At 36.7% G+C, this 21,158-nt stretch overlaps 1 protein-coding gene across 5 annotated transcripts in view; it reads left to right on the top strand.

Moving 5' to 3' along the window:
* Positions 1 to 3,978: 3,978 nt before the first annotated feature.
* ZCCHC7 (zinc finger CCHC-type containing 7) overlaps positions 3,979 to 21,158 on the top strand; it is a 209,982-nt gene continuing 192,802 nt past the window's right edge. For 2 of the 5 annotated variants that reach the window (XR_006737741.1, XM_045562479.1), the window contains exons 1-2: positions 4,029 to 4,119; positions 8,772 to 9,399. Coding sequence is in view for 4 of the 5 variants with exons in the window: in XM_045562479.1 (XP_045418435.1) it covers positions 8,793 to 9,399 (607 nt within the window). In the remaining variant the exon portion in view is untranslated. Of the gene's footprint in view, positions 4,120 to 4,704; positions 4,729 to 5,919; positions 5,966 to 8,771; positions 9,400 to 21,158 lie in introns of those variants that run through there. The other 3 variants (XM_045562476.1, XM_045562477.1, XM_045562478.1) reach the window with 3 other exon arrangements.

Raw genomic sequence — 21,158 nt, 5'->3', positions numbered from 1 at the left:
CAGAGTGCTAGGATTACAGGCGTGAGCCACCGCGCCCAGCCTTGAAGCAATCTATAACATAGCTTATATACTTGGGAAAAAAGGGAAGCCATTCAGTGATGTAGAAACTGTGAAGGAATGCATTGTCCAAGTTGTTGGATGCTTAGACCCTGATAACATTTCAAAGTACAAACAACTGCCTCTTTCAAGGAGAATCATAACTGATCAGCAGCACGAATTAGCCTTCAACTTAACAGAACAACTTCATGCAATACTTCAAAAGGAAAATATATATTATTCAATTGCTTTGGACAAATCAACTGATACTACTGACTTAGCGCAGGTTTTATACTTTATTTGGGTCATAACAGAAGATTTTCTTTGCTGTGAAGAGTTACTTGCTTTGGGCACTCTTGCAATCAGAACACGGGGAATAGATGTCTTCAACAACTTTTAAGATAAATGTTGTGGGAGAGAGTGAGAGAGTGGGTGAGTGGGTGAGTGAGTGAGTGAGTAAAAAAGAAAAAAAAAGAAAAAAAGAAAAAAGATAAATGTTGTGAAGTTGGACTAAATTTGGTAAGTTTAATGAGTGTATGTACAGACAGTGCACCTTCCATGACAGGAAAACATGAAGGGTTTATTTATTGCACAGATAAAAAAATATTAACATATCCAGATGTTTTCATTTCAAAAGCTCTGTGCTAAAGCTACTATCTTAAGTGACACTTTGCAATAAGTTATGTTTTGTTAACTATATTTGTGCAAATGCAACATGGCATCATCAGCTTCCTAACACGCTAAAGTTAAATAATGAGGTATTCAGTGTGGATTTATGAAGAACAGAATCAGCAATGTGAATTATTGGAAGAAGATTTCTATAGGAATACGGCATTTTTGTGCGATATCCTGTCAAATCAAAACGACTTGAATATTTCTTTCCAAGGTAAAACTAAGTCTATATATGATATGTGGCAAAAATTCCAAGCATTTCCAAAAAAGCTACCTTTTTTCAAGACACTTCTTCTTCAAAAGGAAATTTTGGATGAACATTTTCCCCAGTGAGCAATGGTCATTGATGAACAGGATGATATATGTGAATCACGTGAAGAATACACAGCTGTTTTAGACCTATTAATTGGAGAATACAATTAAAGATTCACTGACTTTGAGAATCATGACATCATACTCAAGTCAGCATTTCAGCCTCACCTAGTTGATATCACCAAGGCACTAAAGAATTACAGATGGAATTGATTGAGCTCACAGTAGATGAAATTTTAAAGTCATTGTTTGATGCTAAGAAAGATTCAATTGAAATATGGAAAAATGCAGAATACCTACACCTTTGGCAACATATCCAAAAAATGCTTTCTTGCTTTTCAACCACTTATTGCTGTGAATCTGCATTCTCCTACACAACACAAATCAAGATGCCCTTAAGGTCACAAATGACTGATATCCATCCAGAGGATCAACAAACTGCAGACCTCCAAACTGCAACCAAATATTCAAATGCTTTCCAACAAAAGCAGACACAACAGTCATTAAAAGGTTAACTTTAAAATTAACAAATAGTTTCCATTTTTTGAAATTATTTGGTACATAGCAGTTAGATTTTTACAAAATAATGTACATTTTTAAGTATATCTAATTGAAGTTTTTTGAATACTGACTTATTTGATTACAACTAAATTAATTCAGTCTTCCAACATCAAAAGGTTCCCCACCCCCAGTATAGCTTATTGATCCTAAACTACAAGCCTGTACAGCATGTTATTGTACTGAATATTGTAGGTAATTGTAACACAATGGTATTTGTATCTCTAAACATAGAAAAGGTACAGTAAAAAAACATATTGTAGTCTTATGGGAATAGTCGTGTCTATATGTGGTCTGTTGTTGACTAAAACATCATTACGCAGCACATGACTGTACTTCCTAAACTTGTGGCCTTCAGGCAAGTTTTACTTAGCCTCTGAGTCTGTTTCCTTTTTTTTTTTTTTTTGGTGAAGTGGGAATTAAAAAATTCAACCTCAGAGTGTCAGTGAAATTTAAAAGATATTATACATAATACACATACAGGAGAATCCCGGCACTTAATAAAAGCTCAAAAAATTTTTAAAAGATATTTGTTTTATGCAATACACATTACCTAAGCAAAACAATACAGTAATCTGTGACCCACTTGTATGTCTCTTTTCTTATCTGCAAAATGGATTCTCTAATTTTACCTTTTCATAGTACTCTGTTCTCTTTCCCAGCACTTGTTTTAATTAATATTAATTAAATTTTCTGATGATTTTCATGACAAAACTCATAAGACTATAACCGTTTTCCAAAGCTAGACTCTTGGCTCTATGAGACCAGTGACTTTTAAAAATTTACAGCTTATGCGCACTTTCTAGCATTGCCTGGCTCTTAACATTCAATGAATGTTGGTGAGAAGAATCAAAGTCAAACTTATCAAAGTTCATCTTTCAGGAGTGTTCTGAGGGGCCGATGAATTGGTGAAGTGTTTCCTTAAGAGAAAAGAAAAATGGCTAAGGGCAGTCTGAGCTTCGTGAGATATGCAAAATTCATCAGGCCCAGAGAGACAAAGAGTGTGGGACTTCACCTAAGCCAGGGGGAAATGGCTTAAAGGCATTGTTTTTCTTTCTTCCCAGTAGATGCCTCACCCTTTATCTCAAGGTCCTAGAATTTGTGACACAAAGAAACATGAGTGCCAATCAACAGGCAGGTATTGCAATTTGGTAAACAGCTAGGAACTGCTTCTTCTTTTTCCCTTTAAAAAGTTACTTGTAAATGCTGCTAACTGGAATAAACGCTCTACTTATATTAATTTTGCCTCAGTTTTTCTTTTAGTTTGACAGTTATTTGTAAAGTTGTACAGGTGGGCTTACTATGACTAAGTATTAAATTAAATTAAGAGTGAGGTCAGGCGCGGTGGCTCACTCCTGTAATCCTAGCACTTTGGGAGGCCAGGAGTTTGAGACCAGCCTGAGCAACATGGCGAGACCCAGTCTCTACAAAAAGCCAAGTACTGATAGTCCCAGCTACTTGGCAGGCTGAGGCAGGAGAATCGCTTAAGCCCGGGAGCTTGATGCTGCAGTGAGCTTTGATGATGCCATTGCACGGTAGGCCGGGGAACAGAGTGAGACCCTGTCTCCAAAATAAAGATACTATGGCACGGGTTCTTCAAGAAAAAGGAAAGAAAGGAAGAAAGGGAAGAAAGAAAGAAAGGAAAGGAAGGAAAGAAAGAAAGAAAGACAAGAAAGAAGGAAGGAAGGAAGGAAGGAGAAAGGAAAGAAAGAAAAGAAAAGGAAAGAAAAGGAAGAAAGAAACAAAGAAAAAAAGTGTAAGAAGGGGAACGGAAGCCAGAGACTCCCAGCACAGCGGATTCCAAAGGACCAGCAAGAGCGCAGCTCCTCAAGGTTCACGAGGGTTAAGTCTGTTGCCCGGTATTCCAAAAAGAGAGGCGGAAGCCCCCAGTGTGAACTATGTTCAACTTCAACCTACAAGTCACCTCGCGCACGGGAGAAGCTAGAAGCCAGGCGGTCCCAAAGAGGCTTTTCTCTCCCTCATGCCCCCAGAGTCCGCCGGCCAAGCCGCGGCCCTCACCACCCACCCAGCATCGGCTAGTTTCAGGGCCACGTGCCACCGGGGGGGCGTCTCCCGAGAGCGACTGACGAGAAGGCGAGACCAGCCGGAGACTCATTCAGCGTCATCATGGGAGTTGTAGTTTTTCTCGCGGGCGCAAAGAGCTCGAACTCCCCCTGCTTTTGCCCGGCCATTAGCATCTCTTTCGTGAAAGTCACTCAAACGATGTATGCCCCCAAATAGATGCAGCCTAGACATCTTCAAAAGAAGGTGTGAGGGGGAAAGAGCAAAGCAAGGAAGACAAACCAAAAGAGTATTGACGAGGAAGAGAAAGGGTTAACAGTTGTCACGCATGCGCACAGGGGGGCCAGCGGGAGGGCGAGGACCGAAAGACGACTCCGGGACCTGTGTTTTCCCCGGAAGTGCCTTCCCTCCTCCCGAGTCTGCACGGACGCAGCTTCCTTACCTCACTTGTCTTCGCCCCTCCCCGTCCCTCTACGCGTTTTGGATCCTGGTTGGTGCTTCCTGGTTGCAGCCGCGGCAGTGAGTATGTGTGTTACGGACCCCGAGCCGCCTGCGGCCGGGGGAGCCCTGCGTCCCCTCCGCCTCGCCGGCCGGACAGTGAAACTAGCGCCTGCGCCCTCGCCGGCCTCTGCGTCCCCGTCCGTCCTCCGCTCGCGGCGGGGAGCAGCTCGTGGCCCCTCAGCCTCACGCCGCCCTATGCGGCTTGGCTGTCTGGATGGGGTCCGCATCTCCCTGCTTCTCCAAGGCCCGAGGCCGTGGTTAAAGAGGGGCTGGAAGTCCACAGCCTCGGTCGGGGGGGTGTTTCTGCCTGTTTCACCTCCCTGTTAGGTTTCGCGCGGAGGTCCCGCCGCGCCGAAAGGGAGTCTTTGAGGACCTAGTAGTCCTGGGCCAACTTTTGCCTTTTCTGTCAGAAGCTGCAGCTGTGGGACCAGAAATACTAAGGGAGCTGTGCCCTTCCCTCACGTAAAACAAGGAGACACGAGCTCTGCTTACTAAGATTCTCTTATCCTTCACATTCCGTGAGCCCACAGCTGCCTTCAACTTCAGGGAAGAGCTGCCGGTGCAGTGGAGAAACTGGCTGGGAGTCAGCAGGCCTGGGTTAGACACGGCTACCCCACTGACTCGCTGGTGACTCTGGAAATCTCTTACTTAGGCTGAATTTACGATTGTTTTAGATTACAGGGTTGAATTGGGGGATCTTTGAGGGCCTTTTTTTTTTTTTAAGCTCAGTGAATAAGTTTCTCTGAGCCCGTTTCTCCAGGTATAAAATGAGCGTTTAATCTGATGACTCAGGACCCTTCAAAAGCTCTTGACTTTGTTGTTTTGAGTACTTAGGCTATCACATCCATAGACTTGTAATTGGATTGTGTATATTTAGGATAGTACTATGCTTTGGGGATAGTTTAGCCTTGTTTTCAAGAGAATCTGAGGGCATGGAAAGACCTGAGGAAGAATTGGAGCTGGGGATTATCTGATAGCTCCAAGGGTGAGAGAGTGCATGGTAGAAGGAAAAGGGCTGAGGAAAGATGAAGGAAGTGTTTCCAGATAGGGTTAGTTGTCATTAAAAGCATGTATGTGTCTCAAGAACAGCTGGGACTTATGTGACTAAATTTAGCATAGTTTTCTGCCACCAAGATACTGTATTCTGTCTTCCTCTCTTTTGTGACCTTTGTTTCGCACACTTGGTTTCTCTGTCCCAGCCAGATTTGATTCAAAGTGGCAGCTACGTTTGAAGAATGGACAGAAATTTTAACCTTATAATCAGTTGTTTTTCAACTGTCCCTGTCAGGGCAGCTCAAGAGTTAATAAGAAATTTAAGTTGAAAATAAACTACATATTAATCACATTCTAATGAAAATTGGATTTAAAATGAAATTGTGGATTTGATTTAAATCTGCCTAAGGTGGATGCCTATGTCATCGGGAAGGAACATCTAGGTTAAAAGTGCTTTGGAAGGAAATAAGACCAAAATGTCCAGAATGACCAGTAGGTAGACTGTTAGAGCAGAAGGATTGGCTTTAAAGATTGTATTAAATAAATTCTGAAAGCTTAAATAAGCCTTAAGTTGTCTAGTTTGAAAAAACTCAGTGAATTTTTGAATGGTGAGAGCCTCTGTAGTTATTCTCTGTAGCTCTTTTATGTTTAAGCTATTTTAATTCCTTAGATAAGTTTCATTCCTATGATATTTTAAGTTCTTATATAGGAAACATCTTTTTTGGTCATGGGATTGATAAGCTTTGAGTACCAATTTAGAAGGTTCTTGGATGGTAAACTGAAAAATTTAAGTATATGCTTTTCCTTCCAATTAAAATCCCTCTTTCATAGTTTTCATACTCCACTGGGACATAAAATGGATATTTGTGAGGTAAATTTAAATGTTAGAATCAATGTAAGTATAGCAATGAAGGAAATTTTTTAAAAAATCTTAATTTAAAATTATTTATTTTGAAAATTTTGTTTTAAAATTTTAGTGAAAACTCAACTGAGTCAGAAATGTGAATCAGTTCTAGCTGTGTTTTTAACCAGCTGCAAAATCTTGGATAGGCCTAATCTTTTTGAACCTCAGTTTCCTGATAGGTAGCTTGAGGAGTCTGATTTTGTTACCCAGTTAAGTGTGCTTGGAAATTGTGTATAGGATCAAAAAGCTGAGAAAGCCTTCTGAGTCAAAGTGTGTGTGTGGACAATAAAACATATATTGCCCTCTGAGTATACACTTAAAAAAAAAGTAAATTAAATGCATTTGAATGTAATTAAAGCAGTAACATAAACCAAAACAGCCCAGGCAAACCTTAACACTGGCACGTAAAAGAGCATGTTATAGGGAGCACAATTTTCAAGTACAGAGGCAAGGTACAAAATCCTCTTAAAGGCCATAGGGGCTAAGTTGTTAAATTCATTTTTCTACATTTCAGGGGAAGAGATAAATCCTTAGACCCAAGCAAGTCAGTTTTTATTATGGTTCTGTAGTTTATTTTTGGCATACATTCACAGGTGTGCCTATGGCTCTAGTCTTAATCCCTTTCCTTTGGGATGGCTCCAAGAGTAGTACAAATTTGTAACTCTGTAATTTAGCTCTTTAATTTTTTCTGTGTTGCACTGGAATTATGTTTTATCTTAAGTTCACACTGGATCCTCAGGATGGATCCAGTGAGGATTTTGAAGGAAGCATAATTCCTTTGACTTCTTTTAGAATTAATTTACCTATTAAATAAAAGGAAAGGATTCATCTTTTATTTGAATTCCTCTCAGGCTAACATTTCAATATAAACTGATAAATGCCATGAGCATTATTATTCAGACAGCGACATTCAACTTGTATTATAATAACAGCATAGCAACCTGAAGGACAGTTCAACAAAGGAACAGGTATATTGTACCTTTTAGAAGAAAAAAGGCATTAAAAGTTGGTATCTTTATTTTTGGAAAACAAAAACTCCAGCATGAGTTTAGTGCATTTTTGGCTCTTGTTCATTTGATTCTTGGGGTCAGTGGTTCTATTACCAAAACTGCCATCACAACACCTTGACATTTTGGGCACAGGTTTGGGAAACTAAAAAAAATGACTATTCTTTCTCAATTATACCTGTATAGCTAAAAGTGGAAAAAAGAATAAATTGGTATTGTTATTCTTTCTAGGCTGTCCCTGATTTTTGAACAAACGTAACTTATTTTTCCAGAGCTTTCATTTTGACCAATTTCCATCAGTATCTAATTGGAACATCTGCTTTATAGATTTTTGGTTGGTGATATGAGAATTTAAGACTGGAATAGTTGAAGACAACTGAGAAATTTACCCCATCATAATTTCTGTGTTTTAAACTCATGTTAAACTTATCAGGGCTGAAGAACAAATGCCTGGTGATCTAATTCATTTATTTATTCATTCACTAATTCAAGAAGCATTTATAGATGTGCCCTTAAATGCTAGTTACTCTGCTTGGCTTTGGTGTTCCATTGTTTTAACAGAGTAGGTATAGTTCCTGCCCTCCTAGGGTTTGATCTTTGCTTCTGGGAGATTTACTTTGAATAAATAATTAGAAATGTGATGAGTGTTTTGAAATGTAAAGTGCTATGGAAGCCTGTAAAAGGGGCACTTAATTTAGCCTGGTGGGGAAGTGATGTTTATGCTGAGTTGAAGCCTGAGAAGGATTTAATTCACAGTAGAAAGTAAAGTATTTCACTTTATGCCTTTATTCCCAAATCTGGGAGTTTTGCCTCAATTTTAGGTCTTAATTATTAAGTTTGTATTTCATGTACATTTTTATAACTAGCATGGAAGTAAGCAGGTTTTTCAAATATTTTTATGTATTCTTTTGGCCAAGGATCCTAAGGCCATGAGATTAATTTGTTAATTGAGAATAAACAGCTACACCCAGACAATAAATGTGACAGTTGTTTCATATTGTGGCTTTTAGTCATAGTTGAAGTAATATTCCTGTATGAGAATGCATACCTGAAAAGATGAGATAGAGAACCAGAACCAAGGAAAAAATGAAGGCTGAATGAAAAACTGAGAGCTGCTGAAAATCATTTTGCAGTTTTTAACATTTCGGAGAACAAGTGTTTGGCATCAAGTAGTGGATCTCAACCTGTTTTTCCTTTCTAATATACCTTAGAAATATGATACAGTCATGTGCTCCATAATGATGTTTTGGTCATCAGTGGACCACATATATGGCAGTGGTCCCATAAGATTATAATTTCATATTTTTACTGTACTTTTTCTATGTTTAGATACACAAATAGTTGCCATTGTGTTACAGTTGTCTACAGTATTCAGTACAGTAACATGCTGTACAGGTTGTAACCCAGGAGCAATAGGCTGTATACCATCTAGGTTTGTGTAAGTCCACTCTATGATCCCACAGTGATGAAATCGCCTAACAACATAATTCTCAGAATGTATCCCCATTATTAAGCAATACATAGCTGTATTTCCATTAATAACTATAACTTGATTTGTCGGTAGTTACTCTCATTTGAGAAGAGTGGGCATTATTATAGTAGGTCATAACAGGATTTAGAAATCCCTGGAAAAAAGTTATTTTAATGTTTTTGAGAATAGCGATGGCCTTCACATAGAAGTTGGCTCTAAGGAGTGATACTGTATACTAAATAGGAATGGTCTGAACTTTTATAATACATTTTTTATATGACTTTCTCTTTTACAGTATCGAGGTTACTGACTTTCCATGATGTTTGGTGGCTATGAGACTGTAGAAGCATATGAAGATGACCTTTATCGTGAAGAGTCATCTAGTGAACTGAGTGTTGATAGTGAGGTGGAATTTCAGCTATACAGCCAAGTTCATTATGCCCAAGATCTTGGTAACATTATCGAGGAGGAAGAAAGTGAAGAAGAGAACGCTGGGAATTCTGAATCATCAACTACTAAACCAAATCAGAACTTAATTGTCCTTTCAGATAGTGAGGCCATCCAGCTATCAGATGGGTCAGAGGTCATCACTTTGTCTGATGAAGATAGTATTTACAAATGTAAAGGAAAGAATGTTAGAGTGGAAGCACAAGAAAAGGCCCAAGGTCCTTCTGCTGCTCTTCATTCTAGTGAGTTGGCTAATAAGGAATGTGAGAGGGATATTGAGAAAACTAAACCTGAAGAGAGATCAAATGTAATCCGAGAGGTCATGATTATAGAAGTCAGTTCAAGTGATGAGGAAGAGAGCACTATTTCGGAAAGTGATAATGTGGAAAGCTGGATGCTACTGGGAAGTGAAGACGATGATAAGGATGATGATATCCTTCTCAACCTTGTGGGATATGAAGACTCTGTTCCTGAAGGTTAGTATCATATTGGCCAGTTTGAAAGTAGTATCATCTTTAATATGGAAGACTGTTTTTCCTAGACAAAAGACCAATAGGGTCTACTCCATTTAAATCCTCACCTTTGGGTCTTGTTTTTTGGCTTGTTTCTCATGTGACTCTCTTACCAGTGGCTACTCTAATGGTGGTCTGTCTGATCATCAGGAGTATGCCAGAATACCAAAGACACTGCTTCTACTGTAAGCAGATTCGTAGCTGCTACTTCTGTTTGGCTAGAGCCAGTTCTGGACCTGAAATCTTACCTCCCCCCTCTCTGCTTGGTATCACAGGTGAGTACTCTTATCTACGTCTACCATTGGCCCTGTGCTCTCATTCAGCCAACTGTGTTAGGACTGCTTCTTTCTAAGGGATTTGCTTACCCAGGAATTAGCCAGTTAGTAAGCATGGGGAATGCCTAGTACACACAAGATACAGACTTAGTATTAGGATTTTAGGAACTCCACAATCAGTAAGACAGGAAAATCTTAATATGAAGAGCTGTAAGTCTAGGGTAGATTGTAGGAGAGAATGCAAATTCTGAGAGCTACATCATGGTGGATTAAAATTTTGGTGTTAGCTTTGTTTCCTCTATCACATGTAGTTAGCTAGTCTTAATACTTATTCCTTTAAAAAGTTCCTTCCTTTGATTTCCCTCTCTTTATGCCTAATGACTAGTCTCTTGCAGTAGTTTCCTAAATGGTCTTCTTTTATATCTGCCCTACAAACTGTTATTAAGCTCGTAGTCTTGAAATGCTTTTTATTCATGGTACTTTTTATTAGTGCTCCAGAATCTTTAATGGCACCCTGCTTTTCTCAGAGGAAATGATCATGCTTGGAGCCCCAGGGATTGGCAAACTTTTTTAAGGAGCCAGGTAGGAAATATTTTAGGCTTCCAGCCATATGATCTCTTAACTATGCAACTCTGCCCTTTTGGGAAAGCAGCCTTAGGTAATACCTAAAGAAATGGGAGTGGCTGTTCCAGCAAAATCTTATTTACAAAAACAGGTGGCTGTCTCAGGCTGTAGTTTGCTAACCCTGAGAATTTGATAGCAAAAGGAAGAAAAGAGATAGAATAGTAGTCAGAACATAGAGCAGAATCAAGTAGTTTTGTCCAAATGAGGGAGATCTGATAATGTTTTTAGGCAGAAAGGAAGAAACTTGAAGGAGAGACTAAACCTGTTTGATAGATCAAGTTAGGGGTTCCAGGTAAGAGATGGGATCAGATGTATATGTTGTTGAATTAGTCTTAGAAAGGAAGAGATACACTAATAATTGCTAAATTATCAGATATTTATAGAAGTATAGAAGAAATAAATTCAGATGGATTGAGGTGAATGAGAGAACATATGAGGATGTGTTTGATTTTCTTGGGAAAATGAAAGCAGAAGTGGGAGAAGGCAGAGGATAATTGGAAGCTTAGAGTGTGGATGTTTAAGTACTGTGGGGAATACTCTTCAGGCAGTGGTTACCAACATTTTGAAGATGACAACCTCTTATAACTTCAAAACAACTGTGGGGCCTCCCCAATGACTGTAGTTGTATTTTTAGTTTTTATTGAGAAAAGCTACTATTCAGTACTCTTACATGACTTTGTATTTTATTAGCCACAACATTGACTGCATATTTGAAAAATGTTAATTCATATATGTGGGATATAGTCTTTATATAATGCATGCTTCTTGGTACCTACTGAGGTAGCTAATCCTGCAGCTCCCCAGAAGTCTGAAACTTCTAGGTTTGGAAATTGTTGCATGCTAATGAATCAACAATAAGAGAATAAAGCATTGCTTAGAAGTTGTATTCAGTCAAAATTAAAATAATATGAACTTGTAGCGAACTCACTTCAAAGGATTCTTCACCTTTATCAGGTAATTCTTGGCAGCTTGGAGCAAGAGGACAGAAACCAAATGATCCAGGGTTAGGCATAATATCATAGAAGGCCATAATAACCATTTAGCCTGTTCTTCTTTCTTTAAATTGCCTTCCCTGAGATAGTACCTAGTTTTGTTAATCATTTTTTGCTTATTGTCATCAAATTGACATCTACTTTTCTTAACCATTTTGTTGATTTCAAGTTCCCCTTGTATGCTTTACTGGATATTTCCATTCGGGTATAATACTGTTTCTGATTTAACATATTGAAAGGAAAGCTTGATAAATTGAAGCTTGTTATCTTTCCTTTGAAACCAGCTCTCTATGGCTTTCTACTTTGCACTAAAGAATCTTCAGAGATGCTAAAGTTGGTGGCAGAATGTGGGTAGGTTGGGAAAAACATCAACCAGGTGCTGAATTCATTGAAGAAGTTGGAACTGTGTCATGACTATGGCAAAGGATGGTGATGAGAAATTGGAAAGCTTGATTTAACTGATGATATGGACCTAAAGGGGAAGTAGAATGATGATAGATGATGGACATGGTATGGCGCTGGAGTAAGGGTGGTGATGTGGCCAGGGTGGCCATTCTCATTTTGTTTAACAGAATGGGAGCTAGTTGGGGATAAAGTGTCCGTGACAGAGGGTTACTAGTTACATGGCATTGTTAGCAAAAAGCAGGTATAGTTAAAAAGGAGGTATATGGAGGAGGTTCATTTATGAAAATCTTATTGTATAAGTGTTGGGTCATGGAAAGTAAAGGTAGTCTTAAAGGATCAAATTAAAATCCATTGACTGGCCGGGCGTGGTGGCTCATGCCTGTAATCCTAGCACTCTGGGAGGCCGAGGCGGGTGGATCGCTCGAGGTCAGGAGTTCAAGACCAGCCTGAGCAAGCGCGAGACCCTGTCTCTATTAAAAAATAGAAAGAAATTATCTGGCCAACTAAAAATATATATAGAAAAAATTAGCCGAGCATGGTGGCGCATGCCTATAGTCCCAGCTACCAGGGAGGCTGAGGCAGTAGGATCGCTTAAGCCCAGGAGTTTGAGGTTGCTGTGAGCTAGGCTGACGCCACGGCACTCACTCTAGCCTGGGCAACACAGCGAGACTCTGTCTCAACAAAAAAAAAAATAAAAATAAAAAAAAATAAAATCCATTGACGGATTTTAAGCAGACAAGTAACATTCACATTTTTAGTTTGGAAAGAATTCTAGTGACTGCATGGAGGTTGAATTGTAGAGTTAGCAGTTTTCAAGATGGGATGGGTAGGTAGGCTTTCTATCGTAGTAATCTGGACTAAAAGTGATGAGGACAGAATTAAGCTAGGTAGTATTAGTGGGTATAGCAAAAAGGAAATGGATTTGAGAGAGAGAGCTTCAGTTGGGAGTGTGGACATAACTTGCTAATTTATTGGATGAGGGAGACAGAAGATTATTTCAGAATCATAAAGCTGCGGAACACACGGGAGCAAGTTAACTGGTTGCTGACTCACTGTAGAACGGGTTTCTGGGGCAAAATGAAGGATTGATAGAGGGATAGTGAGGATGGAGTAAGGGCAGCTAAGCCATATGTAAATGAGGATTCTAGAGGAAAGGAAGTAATGGATTTAGTCAGGTAGGTATGTCTTAAAGGATTGAAGAAAAGGTTGGTAATCAGGTATATAAAGAAATCTGTGGGAAAACAATTTTAGTATTTTGTGTTAAAAATAGACAAGAAGCATGTCTGTTCTTGACCTGCATTTTTTGGGAGGGGGTATTTATATTTGTTTTTATTGAGGTGAAATTCACATAACATAAAATAAACTTTAAAATGTTCAATTTGGTGGTATTTAGTGCATTCACAATGTTGTGGAACCATTCCAGAACGTTTGCACAATGTCCAGCTGAATGGATCCTGTACTCATTGAGCAGCCATTCCTGATTCCCTCCTTCTTCCAGCCCTTGGCAACCACTAATCTGCTTTATGTCTCTGTGAATATATTTATTTTGAACATTTCATGTAAATAGATGGAATCATCTAATATATGACCTTTGTGTTTGGCTTCTTTCACTTAGCATAATGTTTTGGAGGTTTATGCATATTGTGGCATATGTAAGTACTTCATTGCTTTTTAGGGCTAAATGATATTTGATCATATGGATCATCTATTGATGGACATTTGCGTTGTTTTGACCTTTTGGCTATTATAAATAGTGCTGTACTATTATAATAGTTCACAAACAGTAAACATTTGTGTACTAGTGTTTATTAGAATATCTGTTTTCAGTTCCTTGGGGTATATACCTGAAAATGGAATTACTGGTAATTCTATGTTTAACTTTTTGAGGAACCTCTGTTTACCACAGTGGCTGTGCCATTTTACATCCCCATCAATAGTATACCATGGTTCCAATTAATTGCATTTTTTTTGAGACAGAGTTTTTCTATTTTTCATAGAGATGGGGTCTCGCTCTTGCTGAGCCTGGTCTTGAACTCCTGAGTTCAAGCAATCCTCCTGCCTCAGCCCAGAGTACTAGGATTACAGGCATGAGCCACTGCTCCTGGGCCAACTGCATTGTTTTTTATGAAGCCTTGTCATGTTGCACATTTCTGTTTGATTTGCTGGTAGGCTATTATTTCTCATAGTTCTTTATCTTAGTATTTTTTTTTTTTTAATGTTTGTTGGAGTTTATGTTGGTTTGCGTTTTTCTTGAGTGGCTTTTTTTTGCATCAGATGTTCCTTATGTTTTTCACCCATTTATATTTTTAAACAAACTGATTCATTCGTATAGGTGTGTATTCCTTTAAAGTTTTTTTTGTATGTATATAAATTTATACCACTTTTCCTGCAACGTAAGTAAAAATATTTGGTGTAAGACTTAAGTAATTCCAGACATTCAGTGTATGTTCCTATTATTTATATTGCCATTATCCCTAGTCTTTGATTCTAGGATTTGTGGTGTTCTTTTTTAATTTTTAATTTTTTAATTTTTTTTAGCCAATTACAAACAAGTTCTTCAATCTTGAAAATTAACTTACTTGGCTCTTATAAACTCTTACAAATATTCAAATATATGTTCTCTATTTTATTTTCTTGATCTGCTAATGGTATAATCCTATGTCTTTTCCAATTTTAAATAATATATTCAGTACTGATAACCATTTAAGTGTGTTGTTACTCTGTAGTCATTATGTTCCCTTTCATAAATAGATCTGGGGATAGATCTGGTTCATATAAAAATCTATAAAGAGAATATTTTTTCATTTAGTGGAGATGTGTGGAAATTCTGAAATATTTTTGAAATGCTGTTTGTTAAACAGCATCAACAGCTATTTTGTGTTCTGTCGCCCGCCCCAATAACTCCCAAAACTACGGTATATTTAAAATAGCAGTATGATATTAGACAAAAGGTTATAAATTTCTTGAGGGCAGGTCTTTTCCATATCGTAAACCTTCTTACAATATTTAGAGTAATTCCTTGACACATATATTAGCTTGTTTCCCATTAATTGCTAAATCATCAAACATTTACTTAGCATCTGCTCTATGTAGAATAGAAGTAGTACTGGGGATTTAAAGTGGTAGAAGACATAATTTTAGTTTTAAGTGACTTAGTGTTCATTGAAGAGACAAAATATAAAAGAGGCTAAGTAATTTATGGCAATCTCTTCCTCTCTCTCTCTTTTTTTTTTAATAAAAGAGATAGGATCTTGCTATGTTGCCCAGGCTTCCTTCAAACTCCTGGGCTCAAGTGATCCTCCCACCTAAGCCTCCCAAATAGTGGGGACTACAGGCACTTGCCTTGCTTAGAAGTCTCTTCCTAATCATGGGAGTTAGAGCTCTCAAAATTCTGATGATACAAGTGGTTGAAATTTAAAACTGTAAGAAAGAAGATGATTAGTGTATTTGAGATAGTATACAAACTTATGAAAGAAGGTATAAATACATATTTTACATTTACTGTTACTAAATTTGTAGTAATGAGTGCAGTACTACCTCTTGCTCTGTGAAGACTTCAGGCCTTTCCATGTTACTTCAATTTCAGTGAGATACTTACACCTTTGTTTTGCTTTGCTGGCAGATAATACACAATTTGGAGGCATTTTTTTCCCTTTCTGTTCTTCCTCTAAATGTTCAGTGCTTTTTTTATTTTATGATTTGAAGTTATTGATTAGCTTCTCTTGGGATTCCATGGAGACCATATGTATGTGACACTTATTTTTAACAACCTAGCCTTCCTCAGTATCTATAGATATATAATGGTGGTTCTGCCTATAATAAATTCATGCCAAAATGTAGGCTTTCAGTGTCAATTACACAGGACTTTTAAGCTCTCTCTTTTGGGGGATGTAGTTTATTTCTGAGATCTGGGCCTCATTTCCTTCACTTCCTTTACTCTTCCCTAAGGCTTCTTTATAAAAACTATGCCTGCTTTATCACTTGTTTTCCTTTCTAAACTACCACACTTTACTTTTAGTGACTTGTATTTTCCATATATTAGAAAAGTAGTTCTTCTGGTTGAACAAACGATGCACCAAAGGAAATCAACATATTTTTTGTTTTGAGAGGGGGAATCTCAAGCTGGGGAACGATTGTTATATAGACAACCAAATGATGAGGAGAGATAGTAAGTGCTATAGGAATTATAGAGGAATAATTAGCAACTTATTACCCTGGATAGAGAAGGAATGTTGTTAGCTGTAGGAGTAGTTGTTAACTCTTTCTTGTTAATTTTTTATTATATAAATTTCATAATGTGTAAGAATAGAATGTTACAATGGACTTAAATGCCCCACAAACGAGCTTCAACAGTATCAGTTTATGACTAATCTTTCTCACCTATAACTCTATACTCCTGCACGATTTTGAAGCAAATCACGGACATTATATTGTTTCATTCATTTATGTATATACACAGTTGTCCCCTGATATGATGAAAGATTGGTTCTAGGACCTCCTGTGGATACCAAAATCCACGGATGCTCAGGTCCCTGGTATAAAATGGCATAGTATTTGCATATAACCTATCCACATCCTCCCATATACTTTAAATCATCTCTAGATTATTTATAATACCTAATACATTGTAAATGCCATGTAAACAGTTGTTATTCTGTATTGTTTAGGGAATAATGATGAGAAAGTGTACGTATTTAGTACAGATGGATTTTTTTTTTCCCTGAATATTTTCGATCTGTGGTTGGGTGAACCCATGGTCATGGAAGACTGACTGTGTATATATATATACACATATATATGTGTGTATATATATATGCATGTATATATATATATATATAAATATACACCCCCCCCCCCCCACACACATTTCAGTATGTATTTCTGGAAGGTAAATATTCTTTTACAAAAATCAGATCAGGGCTGGGTGTGGTGGCTCATGCCCGTAATCCTAGCACTCTGGGAGGCCAAGGCCGGAGAATTGCTTGAGGTCAGGAGTTTGAGACCAGCCTCAGCAAGAGCAAGACCCCTAACTCTACTAAAAATAGAAAGAAATTACCCGGGTGTGGTGGTGCACCCCTGTAGTCTCAGCTACTCAGGGGGCTGAGACAAGAGGATTGCTTGACCCTAGGAATTTGAGGTTGTTGTGAGTGAGACTGTCTCAAAAAAAAAAAAAAAATCAGATCATTATCACAGCTAAACAAATTACCAATAATTCTTTTATCATAGTGTACCCACTTTTCAGATTTCCCAGAATGGCTTCTAATTTTTTTTTTTTTTTGCAGTTTATTTGAATCAGATTTGATCCATGCATTGCAATTGGTTGATAACTTAAGGGTCCTTTAATCTATAGGTTCCCTCTTTATCTCTTCTGGTTATTTTTTTTAATTCCTTGTCATTTAATTGTTGTACTGAATAGATTGTCCTGTAGAATTCACCATAGTCTGAGTTTTGTAGTATTGTTTAACATGTTTTATTGTCCTCTGTATTTCCTGTGAATTGGTAGTTAGATCTTTTAGAAACTTGATTAAATTTAAGGTTTTTTCCTATGTAGTTACACTGTCAACTTGATACATAGCTAGGTTCATTTGTTTCATTTTGCTTTTGATATGTTTAGTTTTTAGGATTACGTTTTTAAAATTTAATTTAATATTATAATTATGTAAAATGTTTATAAGGTTTCAAATTCAGATCAACAGAATATAAAATCTATTTAGAGATGCCTACCTATTTCCAGTCTCCATCTTGTTTCTGTCCTTACCCTTACGCGTAACCATTAAGAGAAAGTTGACAGTTTGTCCTTATATGTTAAAAAATAAAAGCTAATATGTACGTATCTTTGTACCTTCTTCTCCCGTTTCTTAAGTAAATAGTAGCATGCTGTCTGCTTTTTGCTCTATCTTATTTTTTTCTGTTAACAGTATACCTGAAGATCAATCCATAGTCCTATGTAAAGATATTTCTCATTTCTAGAACTATGTACTGTTTTTGTATCTTCTGTACTAATCTGAGCTGGACACATTAGGCATGTAATAAATACTTTTTGAAAGTGAACGAATAGTCATTTAAAATACTTGATGAACAATACACTTGTTACAGTCTTAAAATATATTTTAAACAAGTGAATAATAGTCTAATTCTACTTTCAGAAGCAAGCTTTATTCTTATTCCTGGTCTTAATGTTTTGTTCTCCTTCAGTAGTTTTGAAAGATTTAGATTTAACAAAAAGGGTTCAGGCTTTAAAAAGAAAATACCTTTTGAAAAATGAACAAGATAGCATTTTTGAAAGTTGAAGCCATATTAGTTTCAAGTTCGTGATTGTTATGGTGTAGAATTTTGTGTTAATGTAGCACTCATTCAGTATGTATAATTTGGTGGATTGCCCCTTTAGTTTGTCAGCATTTGGCACACAGGGAATACCTAACGAATCTTAGGCAAATTTAATCGCAATTCTGCCTTTGTGTATAGAGCTCTTTACACAGGCTTGATTAAGGTAAAATGGCTTTTGAAATTATGGTTTTTAACAACTTAGGGCAGTAAGTCTTTTAACTGTTTTGTGTCAAATCCCTTTCTTCCAAAAATATGCACATTAAAAGTTTTGGATATAATTTCAAAGGATGAAGAAATCTTCTTGAGGTAATTGCTGAATCCCTGGCATTTATTAGGCACTCAACCAAGACTTGATAACTAATTAAAATTTGAATAGAGTGGGTTACCTATTTGAATTTCAGTTTTTCAAATATATCATATTTTATTTGATCTGAGTCTTTACGTATGCTGTTCTTTTCTGCCTGGATTAGTTTCTACCTCGCCTGGCTGATAACTACTCATCCCTCAGGTCTCAGTTTAAAGTTCACGTCTGAATGAGGTGTAACGGTCATAGGTTCCCAATTAGTGGTAGTTATTAGGTCTGTTACAGCTCTGCGGTTGGCTAGCTTTGACTTTGGGTAACTTAATTTCTTTATTAGTAAAATAATACATTTTATTTCATTAAGGTTATAAAGCTAAAGTGAGACAATGGATAGGCTCAATGTAATAGGAAAATATTTTGATAAAACTCTTTATAAGATAGGTTCATAATCATTGTGGCAAACATGGGCTTACAGCTTCCACTTGGTTGTTCTGAAGTGAAAGTTCTCAGCTTTTTTTTTGAACTCAAAAAGGAGTTGCTTTTGAACATGTCTCTAGTGTGGCACTTCCTTTAAGTAAATTTTATTTGATTTGGTAACATTTTATGATCTACTAGTTTATGACATTAAGCATAATACTGAAATCTTAAAATCTGTCCACCAGTTACTTATTGGGGTGCTTACAATGTGCAAGCCATTGTACCACTAAGCTGTTGGGATTCAAAAATTGCCATGTACTCCATGGAAAGTTCACTGTAATACTACAGTTAAAAACATTTCTACAAATGTAAGAGATGCTCCAGCATAATACATAATCATTACCGATGAATGTAGTAAGACTTTTAAAAAAGATTATTATGGATAGGCAAAGTACAAGCCGAATTGAAAAGGAACCCTTTGAGCTGAGTCTTCAGAAATGGATAGGATTTAAAGTTCAGGTTAAATGCAGGCAAGAAGAATAGAAGCTGAAACCCTTTATAGAAACGTAAGGCTGTGTGGTACCATTAATGTTTATATGTGGCTGGATATGATTAAGAATTTTATTACTGTGTCTTTTTAGAAGCTACCTCAGCCTAAATGAGAGAGGGTATTTATGTTCTGTATATATTCAGAATAATATTGGAAGATCTCTTGGTTATAGTTTTTTTTCCTATTGTTTTCTGCCTGTTCCTTGCTTATGCCTTTTCCTTCAAAAATTTAATTGGATATTTTATACAACTTTATGGAACATAGAAAAATTCTCTCAAGTGGACCAGGTACTATAAGTTAATCAGAGGACACAAGGAGCCATTTAAAGTGTATTTTATGCAGAGCTGTTCACAGTAGAGCATGTTTTAAAATAATTTTTAACTTTGGCTCCTCCTAGTTTGTGTGCTTATCTTTTAACATAAGAAAGGAAAAAATTTTGTTACATTGGAAACATGAATACATTAAATTTTGCTTTCAGTAACTCCTTAAATCATTAAGGTGTTGTATTTTCCCCTTATGTATTCATCATCTTAATTTCAATAAATATAGTTTCTCAAGACATCTTATGGCTGAATATGTTATAAGAGTGGGCTGCTGTGTGACATAATTCTCATTGATGTATAGTTTAATGCCTGCCTTATAATTGAAAAATGGCCACATGCTAGAGTTCCAGTGACCAAGAGCATCAAGGAGCTCCCTCCCTGATGTTTTCAGCTTTTGTAAGCCTGTACTACACAATTCCTAAAGCTGCTTTTGAACTGTGTCTCTAGTTGTAGCATGTCACCTTACACTTAACTATTGTAAGGGCATCTTTTTATTTAATTTCTAATTAGCATAATGACTTGAGCTGTGTTATTCACTGTTCCATGGTGAAGTTGTCATAGGGAGAGAAGAAATAAAAATGTTCAATTTCAACTTTACTTGTGAATGGAGTGAAGTTTGAAAGCCTTTTATGGCCATTGTTCAGCAGACTGAAAATCTCATTAGAAACCCCAGAAATGCCAAGGCAGCTTTGGGTTGGATTTTAATAACATTTTGGAATGTTGATATTGTATGTTGCTAATTTCTGTGATTTCACTGTAGATCAGCAACTTAGGTATGCATTCTTCCAAAGTTAATTTATGACTTTTAATCTAAATTCATTTATAGTAGCTTTTCTTTTCAACAATGTTAAGTACCTACGGAGGGAATTAAATTTTACACTTTTTAAAACATTTCTTTTAGTAACTGACTTGATTTTTATATAAGATATACTAAATTCACTGGAAATGGCTTAATAAAAAAATACCATGATATATATTTATTGAACTAATGTCTTAGTTTAGTTGCCATAAAAATGTTACTCACCTTACCTACAGGTTTACGTATTTTTTGGAATGGAGAATCATAAAATTAGATGGGTAGCATTTTCTTTCTTATAAGGGGAACTTGAATCCTGATGTTTTTCTGGGTGAAGAATGTTTAAATGTAATTTTCTTATAGCTGTTGTTTACTATAAAAATAATCTATGGCGTATAGTGATCACTTGTTTAAGAAGATAAGTATGATTTATAGAGAGTATATTTTTATGATCAGAAGGTAAATGTGATGTGAACTACATATAATTAGACTGTAGAACTTTTTTCAAAAGAAGTACAGAATGGAAAATATTTACTCCTTTTTTTCCTTCTTAGAGTAGAAGCTATTCAGATAATTTATGTCTCCAGGAGATCTTGTTTTTAAGACTTTGCTAAATCATATTTAATTTCAAAATAATCTCTTACAAATGCTCTCTTGGTGGTTAGCAATTATGAAGTAAAAGTGTTGACTTAATGGAAGTTTTTCAGCCTAAA

This window comes from Lemur catta, chromosome 10 (assembly GCF_020740605.2).
Source record: "Lemur catta isolate mLemCat1 chromosome 10, mLemCat1.pri, whole genome shotgun sequence".
Classification (NCBI taxonomy): domain Eukaryota; kingdom Metazoa; phylum Chordata; class Mammalia; order Primates; family Lemuridae; genus Lemur; species Lemur catta.
Note: the sequence above shows the minus strand (reverse complement) of the source record. Positions and strands in the feature narration are given on the sequence as shown.